Source organism: Myotis yumanensis, unplaced genomic scaffold, assembly GCF_028538775.1.
Source record: "Myotis yumanensis isolate MYYU_CA2020_CCGP unplaced genomic scaffold, mMyoYum1.0.hap1 SCAF_18, whole genome shotgun sequence".
Taxonomy (NCBI): domain Eukaryota; kingdom Metazoa; phylum Chordata; class Mammalia; order Chiroptera; family Vespertilionidae; genus Myotis; species Myotis yumanensis.
In genome coordinates, this window is record NW_027223769.1 from 8,506,494 (window position 1) to 8,516,013 (window position 9,520).

Consider the following 9,520-nt stretch of genomic DNA (forward strand, 5'->3'; position numbering starts at 1 on the left):
CAGATACACTGCTCTTGCTTTGCGCACAGCTTTCCCACAAGGCACATATGCAGATCCAAAGGCCCTGGCCACAGCTGGGGAGAAGGCATCAAGTTGGCTGGCAACCTGTGCTGGGTTTCCTCTCCACTTCCTGCCTCCACCTCCTCTAACTGACCCTGCTTTAGGAGTGGTCTGAGCTGGTCACAGCACAAGCCTGCAATAGTCTCATCACTCACTGTCGTCCACCAGGCCGCAGTGAACCATCTTTGCAGGGTTCCTTAATCACTTCCTGGGTAGCTTTGCTAGGTTTCCAGTCACACTTGGTGATTTGAAGCTTCTAGCCAACTCCCTCTTCTCCTATAAACTGAGACTTGACCTGTGGCCCAGGGAACCTGTGTCAGGGGGCTGAGGCTCCCCTACCTCCTGTCCTTCTGGGTTGTGCTGCTCTAGTTTTTAGTGAAGGAGGCCCTTCATTCTAGGAGGAAAAAGTTTCTCCTACTTCATGGCCAACAATGAGTTCTTTTTGTACATCTTTAAAAACTTACTTATTAATTTTAAAAAGTAGATTGCTGAGCAACCTTGACTGTTTGAAATCAAATCATGTCAGTAAAAATGAAACATCCCCCTGCTACTAGGAAGACCCAGGCGGGAGCCTGTGACACACAGAAGCAGCCTTGCCTTTAGCCCCCAGGGCTTCAGATAAGGAGTTTTCAGATGTAAAATTCAACCTCTGTCTTTATTTTGTATCTTTCCATAGAAATGGGATCCTGACTCTTCTTCTATGTCAGTGGTTCTCAACCTTTCTAATGTCGTGAGCCTTTAATACAGTTCCTCATGTTGTGGTGACCCCCAACCATAAAAATTATTTTCGTTGCTACTTTATAACTGTAATTTTGCTACTGTTGTGAATCGTAATGTAAATATCTGATATGCAGGATGTATTTTCATTGTTACAAATTGAACATAATTAAAGCATAGTGATTAATCACAAAAACAATATGTAATTATATATGTGTTTTCCGATGGTCTTAGGCGACCCCTATGAAAGGGTCATTCGACCCCCACAGGGGTCTCGACCCACAGATTGAGAACCGGTGTTCTAGGTCCAGGCCTGATATTGCTGTCTTTATGTACAGCTCTGCTTTGCTGTGAGCCTGTCAAACGTGGCTTCACTGAAACTTCACCTAAACATCACCCTTCCCCCAAATTCTATAGTAATCCTGTCCCTTCTTTTGTGAGATCGCTCACACTCCCTCTGTGGAATGTGGTGTCTTTTGCTCCTGAGAGAATAAACTTTGTTTGGTACAGTTGTGTGAGACAGGCTTTATCACTATTGGATACAACCATTTCTCTAACTTTTGCATTCTCAGTGAGGCAATATTGCCCCCAAAGGAGGTGAAAATTAGTTCTGTGGAAGCAAAAAAAAAAATCTTACAGTGGTTTGTGCACTTCTGAAGGGCCACACCCATGAACAGATATATAGCATATCTGTTGTATTAAAATGTCATAGGCAAGGTGCCAAGTAGGAAAAAAATATCTTAAAAGGCTCCTTAGGGGACAATGATACAAAAATGTTTGAGAAATGGTGTTTCAGCTAATATTGAGTAGCTTTTGGTATCCACTGTGAGTCAGGTGCCCAATGGTTGGCTCTCTTTTGCAGAATTGAGTTCGTTTGACCTATGTCATGGTAGGTCCAACCTGGTTTGACTTCATCTTGCACCCCCCAGAACCTTCACTCATGCTTGCAAGCCCCTCACCAGTGAGAGACACACCTACTTGTTCTGCCAAATGGCAAGAATGCATGATGCCCCATCACTTGCGCATACACCCCCACCATCTCTCTACCAGTTTCCTTTACCCGCTTAGATGGGCACAGGGCAGCATGTAGTTCTATGTCTCACTGTGGCCTGTTGACATTTGTCCTGGCCAGACTGCCTCCCTGACTCTGGAAGATGGACTGGCCCGATCACTGTGGTAACGCACAGCTGGAGGGAGAACAGCAGAGTGGGTGAGGGGCATGAACTTCAGAGTCAGCTAATCCCACCTTGAGGTTTTAGTTTAATCACTTACTGGCTGTAGGATCTCAGGTAAGAGACTTCACCTCCCTGGGCCCATTTCCTCATCTAGAAAATAGAAATTTTACCTGCCTCATGGTTATTGAGAGGATTGAAGAAAATAACATGTCGGCTATTATTGTTATTCCTCCAACCCAGATCCTCTCCCAGCATTCAGACATCTTATTGTTTAGTCCTTTCCCTTCTGAATCCTTCTACCCACCAATTCCACCTGACACATGTGCACCACAAGAAAACAGAATAAGGAAAGACTTTTGCTTGCTATCAAATTTATTCAGGTAATTTTTGTTCTGTCATTTTTTCATAGATGTCCCTGAAAATCTGAATTTATTGAACAATGGAAACTTTCTGGAAAAGTCCATGTGAGAGCAGGATGCTCCTTCGTGCCTGGATCCTGTGTCCCACTCCTGACTTGCCAGGTCAGTGGCTCTGAAGGGTAGATTCTTCTCTCTTGTCTCAAGTCACTGGGTAGCTTCCTCGGCCCTGGACACTGCTCTCAACTCCTCTTTTACACTTAGAAAAACACCGGAGCTGGCTGCTGTCACCGAGAGCTCATTTTTCTCCAGAGCTCTCTCACCTTGACTACGTCCTAGGCCTAATCCACAGCGTGTGGGGAGATGGGAAAGGAGGGCAGTGTGGTGAAATCAAGAATTGGGCTTTGGTAAGCACATCCTTAGGAAGGCTGGGTGCCTGCTCTGCTCCGACTGCATCAGTCCCCAGCCTGCCACTCCCAGGTCCCGCCTGACTTGAGCTAGGAACTGCCCTGTGAATGAGATGTCTTTCAGTTCAGGCCACTTGCAACCTGCTCCACAGCCCTCTTAGAGTCCACTACCTGTTCTCTACATTGGACAGCTCCTGAGGTTGCTCCTCTTCATTCTTCAGTTTCAAGCAGCTCTCCTGCCTCCAGAAGCCCCAGACCCCAGGCAGCCTTTGCAGCAGCCTCTGAAAGTCAGCCTGGAACCCAGATGATGAGAAGTAGTAAACCAAGGGATCAACACAAGAATTCAAGGTGCTGAGGAGTAGCACGTAATTTCTCCACACTGGGCTTTTACCCTGGAGGTAGCCCACAACATGAGAAATGTTGTAGGGCCCAAAGCAGATGAGGAAGTTAAGCATCGTGGCTGCCACTAGCCCTGCCACCCTCTTCCGCCGGTGGCTGGCTCCCCTCCTGAGTATGCACACCAGGCGGCTGTAGCAGTAGCTGGTGATGAGCAGGGGAATTCCAAAAAGGACCACAGCCATCTCCAGCCGGACAGGCAGGAGAATGGCCAGCTGCTCCTCCTGGAATTCCAGGTAGCAGGTGTTGTAGGAAGAGTTTCCTGAGAATTCAGTGATAAAGACCACGCTGCAGTGCCCAGTGGCCAGGAGCCAGCAGGCCCCACTGACCAGGCCAGCCTGTCGGAGCCTTGGCCGGGCCTTGTACCACAGCGGGTAGGCCACGCTCAGGTAGCGCTCGATGCTCACAGCTGTCAGGAAGAGGGACGTGAGATAGATGGTGGTGAAGAAGAGGAATTTGGTTAAGGGGCAGAAAATGAAGGGCAGCCGCCAGTGCATGCCGCTGGCCGCCTCCACCATGCGGAAGGGCAGGAAGAGCAGCAGGAGCAGGTCTGAGAGGGTCAGGTTCAGCAAGAGCACGTCCACGGCCACTGGGCGGCGCTGCAGCTTGCGGGCGAAGATCACCAGAGCCACCAGGTTGAGTGGAAGCCCCACCAAGAAGGTGAAGAGGTACACGGAGAAGTACAGCCAGTGATTGCCGGGGAAGAAGGATGGGTCCAGGCTTGTGTCCATGGTGATGGCCACTAGAGAGAGAGAGAGGTTGTGAGACAGAGAGGGAGAGAGATGGCAGCGTCTCAACAGTCCACAGAGAACATCGTCACCACCTCACTTTCTCATGCCCCCTGACACCTTCCCCACTGGGGTCAGCCTGTCTCCTATTGCTTCCCCCAGTAAAGTAAGCACCAAGTGGCTTCTCCACATAGTTACTCAGGGCCCAGCACTCACCTGCTTATTTAAGAATCCAAGTGCTCTGCCACTCGGCACCTTGCTGGTTCCTCCAGAGCGAGTGCATTTAGCTATTAATCTGACGGAACTGATAAAGATCTGGCAGTGCCTGTGATGTCACTCACTGCTGAGCCATAGCACAAAAGATGCCTTTATCTCTGTATGCAAAATGAAGAGCAAATTCCACAAGTGGAGGCCTGGCTCCGAGGGCAGCCTCCAGTGGAATGCCCCCACCAGGCCTGAGCAGACGTCATCTCTCCTTCCCCCATCCTCCACTTGCATTTTATCTGCTTTCTACATAGCACTTGTCTAGTTTGCCTTGTAAGGACAGGAAGCAGGATGCAGTAATGGTAAGTATGGCCTGGGTCCAATGTCGGCTCAGTCACTTATTTACTCTGACTTGGGGCAAGTGATGTAAACTCTCTGAATCTCTGCTTTTTCATCTAAAACAGAGATGATCACAGTACCAATCTCATATGTTATTGTGTAGATTAAAGCATTAGTACATATCAAATGCTTAGAAGCGAGCCTGACATGTTAGGATGAGCACTTAACAGGTGTTAGTTGCCATCATCCCAGTCACTGGTATGGGCTTGTCCCTGGGGTGATGGTAATAATAATATTAATAATAATGATGATGGTGGTGATGATGATAGCAGCTACCTTTTAGGTGGCATATAATCTATAGCAGATACTCTGATTCTCAAGGTACCACCATTATGTCTTGTGCCTCACTGTGCAGAAGTGACTTGCTCCAGGTAATCACCATCAGAATTCAAACCCAAGTTCTGTCCAGCTTCAGACATTATTTATTTATTCATTCAAATATTTATGGAACACAACGAGATACCATTTTATTCACATGCTACTGGAATGGCTATAAGTAGAATACAAACAGATAATGTCGAGTGTTGGTGAGGATGTGAAGAAATGAGAATCCTCACACACTGCTGGTGAGAATACAAAATAGTGGAGTCACTTTTAAGCAGTGTGTCTTTAAAAGGTAAACATAAACTTACCATGTGACCCAATTCCCTTATAAGTAGGTATCTACTTAAAAGAAAGAAAAACATATGTCCACACAGTCTTGCTCATAAATGTTCAAATAGCATTAGTCGCCCAGCCAGTGTGGCTCAGTGGTTGAGCATTGACCCATGAACCAGGAGGTCACGGTTCGATTCCTGGTCAGGGCACATGCCTGGGTTGTGGGTTCAATCCCCAGTAGGGAGCGTGCAGGAAGAAACTGATCAATTATTCTCTCTCATCATTGATCTCTCTCTCTTTCTCTCTCTCTCTCCACCTTACTCTCTCTGAAATCAATAAAAACATATTTAAAAAATAACAAAAAATAAATAGCATTAGTCATAATAGCCAAAAAATGGAAACATCCATCTGTGACCTATCAGCTAGTGAATGGATGGACCAGGTGGCATATCCATACAATAGAACACTACCTGCAATAAGAAGGAATGGAATACCCATGTGTACTATAATGCGGATGAACGTCAAAAACATTATGCTAAGTGAAACAAGCCAGACATTAAAGACTGAGCATTATATGTTTTCATTTATATAAAATGTCCAGAATAGGCACAGTTATAGAGACAACAAGTAGATGACTGGTTGCCTGAGGAATGGGGGTGGAAGTGGGAGTTACTGTAAATGAGCATGAGGGATCTGACTGGGATGATGAAAATGTTCTAAATTGGATTTAGTGATAGTTGCACACCTCAGTAAATTTACTAAAACTCATTGAATTGTACATACCAAATGGGTGAATTTTATGATATGTAAATATTATCTCAATAAGTAGTGGACAAAACAAAGTTTTTGCTGTTGTGGTGCTTACAGTTCGTAATGAGAGGATTGGAGGGTTGAGTGGTGGGAGGATAATACAGAGGCAGAGAACCACTGGAGGAAACACTGCAGGCAGAAGGAATGGCAGGTGCACAGGCTTGACCCACTGGGGGAACTGGTAGAAGGTTTAGGGTTCAAGGGCCAGGGGTCAGGAGATGATGCCAGGGGAGGATCATGCAAGGCCCATGGGCCCCAGGGAGCAACTGAAATCTCCCCTATGAGGATGAGGCACAAGTAACAGGAAGAAGTGGCCCATCAGCAGGTGCTGCAGAGAGTAGGAGAGAGAATAGTCTCTGGCATTATGGGAGGGGCAGGGGGCCACCTGAGCTATTATGGGAACCTCTCTGGAATCACCACAGTGCAGGGAACTAACACGTTTCTGCCTCCAACAGAGCCTCCAGCAAGTTACTTCTCTGGCCTGTTTCCATGTTTATAAAACAGAAAATAAAACTTGCTTTGGAGGGCTATTGTGAGTATTCACTCATGCAGCAAACATTTACTGAGAGCCTACTGTGTGCTAGGCTCTCTTCTAGGTGCTGGGGATATGTCAGAAAATAAAACAAAATTCCTTGCCCTTGTAGACATTTAAGCATGAAAAAAAATAACTTGTATAAATCAGTTCACGCATGCTGGGCACATAGCTACCACTTTTGGTGCTCCTATATGTTCATGGCACTGTCAGCATCAGAAGAACAAATCTGCTTTCTACCCCTGGCCTGGTCAGAGCAGATGCCCAAGTGTCTGCCTCCTTTATGGCCTCTCTCTTCTGCCTGCTTTCTTGTGGGTTCAGGGTGCCACCATTCACCTTTGTAAAATGGACCCCAAGGATAGGCATTAATCCAATACCCTAAGTTTTCAAAATGTCCCCTGACCTTGGGGGCCCTGCCTTGAAAGATCACATCCCACATCTACCCCTTCCTTGCTGTAGGGCCTTGGGAAAATTTTTTCTCCCTGCAAAATAAAGATGATAATGGCTTCAGTTACTCCCTGGGGTCCTTCAGCTGGGCCTGCCCCTTTCACAGTCCGGGAGCCCTCAGGGGCAGGAGGCAACCTGGTGATCAGGGGGAGGCAATGCCCCCATCACACCTCTGCTGCTGCCACTGCCAGCAGCACAAGCCTCAGCCAGCCCTGGTTACCTGAGCCTCGGGCGGCCCTGGGTAGCTGGGGGGCTAAGAGGACTGGAAGACTCCAGAGGCAGGTGTGCAGCAAGGCGGGCCCAGCGGTGCTGAGGGGACTGGGCGCCACCATCTTGTGGCTGTGGGCACTGTCATATTTGAGGGCGTGGCAGTCAATTAGCATGTTCCCTCCTTATTGGCTGTGGGTGCCACCACTTTGAGGGTGGAGCAGTCAATTAGCATATTCTCTCCTTATTGGCTGTGGACGCCACCATCTTTGCGATGGTTTGTGGGTCAATTAGCATATTCCCTCTTTATTAGATAGGATGCTGCTTCCCCTGGATAGAGGCCCCCCTGTGCCAGGCACATGGCTTGGTGAGCAAAGCACAGGCTAGAATTGAGTTAATGAACAACCTGCCCAGCTGCACGGGTGAATCAAAGGACTGTGTGAGGATGAAATGAGACAACACTAGTCAAGCACTTGGCATGGTGACTGGCTCGTATTAGAGGCTCTGTATTTGTTTGCGACTATTTCTGGTGCTGCTAATATTTTCCCTCCCCCTGCTGAAGCATCTCTTCTCCCCAACTTCCTGTTCACAATTCTAATGCTGCCCTCTTGTGAGTTTCCAGTGTATTACAGTGTCATTATTTTGCCTCCTGTCTCAGTCAGAAATTAAGTTGTTCTTTCCTAGGAAATGACTTTGGAAATACATCTCCCAAAATGTATCATCAGAGTGGCAGTTCCTCTAGATTAGAAGCAAACTCCCCTCCTACTTTCCCACTAGTAAAAGGCCTCTGCCCATAACACTGGCAGGCAGGCAGGTAAGGACCAAGGAGAGGAGAGACAGGTGCGGAGAGTCCGCTGCTGTGTGCAGAGGTCAATTTACCTTTCTCCTGTGACCAGCTCCTGGCCTCCATTCTTCTCTCCAGGTGGGACGATATCTTGCCAGACTCAGTTCTTCCCATAAGTGGCTCCAGGGGTGCCCCAGGGCAAGGCCACCCTGCAGTTCCTTTGGAGCAGCCCCCACCAGAGGCTTAGAGAGGCAGCGGGGTTCTGCTGCATGTTCCTGCCCCCCAGCAGAGGCTACTACTTCTGAGATGTACCCCCTTTCATTCTTGTCCCACATGATGTCCCCCGGCCAATCCCCCTTCCCAAGTAGCCGGTCACCAATGGGTTGAGCACCACGCTCCAAGCACCTGTGAGGAGCCCCAGCTTCCTCCAGCGGCCTCCCATGTCGGGGTGCAAGAAGCCAGCCACATTGGAGGCGTTGTAGGGTCCCAAGCAGAGCAGCAGTGTGAGCAGTGCCCCGCCAGCCACCCACGCTGCTCTTAGTTTCCGTCTGTGACTCAGGCCTGAGCTGGCCAGTGCCCGGAGGCAGCCCACGTAGGAGAAGGCTGTGATGGTCAGGGGCAGAAAGAAGAGCAGGAGAGAGAGGCTGAGGCGAGCAGGGCCTGCTGAGGCTGGGTCCCAGGCCTCCAGGCAGACTGGAGACCCATTGACTGGTGTGTTGATGCCTAGGGAGCTGGTGGTATTGTGCATCCAGCCTCCCGGAGCCTCCAACCCAAAGACCAGCCCCAGGTGACAGAGGACAAGGGCCCATATGGCCACACACACGCCCCAGGAATAGCAGGGCCTCCTAACAGCTTGGTAGCCCAAGGGGAAGGCGGCTCCTAGGTAACGGCCAGCACTCAGGGCAGCCAGGAAGCCGCCACCCGCATAGAGCGGAGCAAAATGGGCCAGGGCAAAGGCAGGACAGAGCGGGGCCGGCAGAGGCCAGGCTCCCGCAGCCAGGGCCTCCACCGCCTTCAGGGGAAGAGAAGCCGCCAGCAATAGGTCTGAGCAGCCCAGGTGGAGGGCATAGACAAGGCTGGGAGTGAGGCGGAGCCGGGCGTGGGCCACGGCGCCCCCAATGGCCAAGACATTGAGTGGGAAGCCCAGTGCAAAGGCAGCCACGTAGAGGGCAAAGGAGAGCTGCGGGGGCAGGTCCATGGGGCCCGATGGCCCAATTGGCTCCTGTGCTCACTGTTCCCTGCCCTCAGCTCTCAGGCCTGAGGAGGGAAGCTCTGGAGTCACAAACCGCTCAGGGTATTAGAAGCCTTCTGCAGACGGAGGCCCACAAAGGGAGGTGGCAGCCAGTTAGCAGGGGAGCCCGGATGATAAGCGACACCGCTAGCCCTCAGTCCTCTGCTTTCTTTCCACTGTATCACCTCTTAAAATACAGAATGTGATCGAGGATTGACAAGAGAAGACAGAACGAAAGCGTGCAGGTCCCAGAAGAGTGAAGGCTGCTTAATTTCTGAGACTCTGGGGAGAGAAGGGGGAGAAAGAATTCAAAACAGAGTTGGGCCCCACAGTATGTGCTTTTCTTAGGCATGGAAGTTAGACTTCTGCTTTCACTCCCCTGCCCCCAACTCCCTAGGAAGAGAAGTGGCTGTTCCCCCACCGTGGACCACCTGTCCAGCAGTGGAGGGTTGGTGTCAGCTCCTAGCCAA

At 49.6% G+C, this 9,520-nt stretch overlaps 2 protein-coding genes across 3 annotated transcripts; both read right to left on the minus strand.

The window, feature by feature from the left end:
• Nucleotides 1–2,325: 2,325 nt before the first annotated feature.
• FFAR3 (free fatty acid receptor 3) lies at nt 2,326–7,994 on the minus strand. 2 transcript variants are annotated; one of them, XM_070398041.1, is made up of 2 exons: nt 7,915–7,994; nt 2,326–3,853 (listed from the first exon to the last, which is right to left on the minus strand). In XM_070398041.1, the coding sequence occupies exons 1-2, from the start codon at nt 7,991–7,993 to the stop codon at nt 2,883–2,885; spliced, it is 1,050 nt and encodes a 349-aa protein (XP_070254142.1). In that variant the 5' UTR covers nt 7,994; the 3' UTR covers nt 2,326–2,882. The 2 variants fall into 2 exon arrangements, with proteins under 2 accessions (XP_070254142.1, XP_070254143.1); XM_070398042.1 differs by lacking the exon at nt 7,915–7,994 and adding an exon at nt 4,056–4,143.
• Nucleotides 7,995–8,092: 98 nt separating this feature from the next.
• Nucleotides 8,093–9,017, minus strand: FFAR1 (free fatty acid receptor 1). Its single transcript, XM_070398043.1, has one exon. It carries the CDS (start codon nt 9,015–9,017, stop codon nt 8,115–8,117), a length of 903 nt encoding a protein of 300 aa, XP_070254144.1. The 3' UTR covers nt 8,093–8,114.
• Nucleotides 9,018–9,520: the final 503 nt, after the last annotated feature.

Excerpts from the sequence above, each read along its gene's own strand:
- FFAR3 (XM_070398041.1), bottom strand. The coding sequence starts at position 7,993 with ATGGGAAGAACTGAGTCTGGCAAGATATCGTCCCACCTGGAGAGAAGA. Across the intron at positions 3,854-7,914 it reads GAGCTGGTCACAGGAGAAAG|TGGCCATCACCATGGACACA; the intron begins GTAAATTGACCT and ends CTCTCTCTCTAG.
- FFAR1 (XM_070398043.1), bottom strand. The coding sequence starts at position 9,017 with ATGGACCTGCCCCCGCAGCTCTCCTTTGCCCTCTACGTGGCTGCCTTT.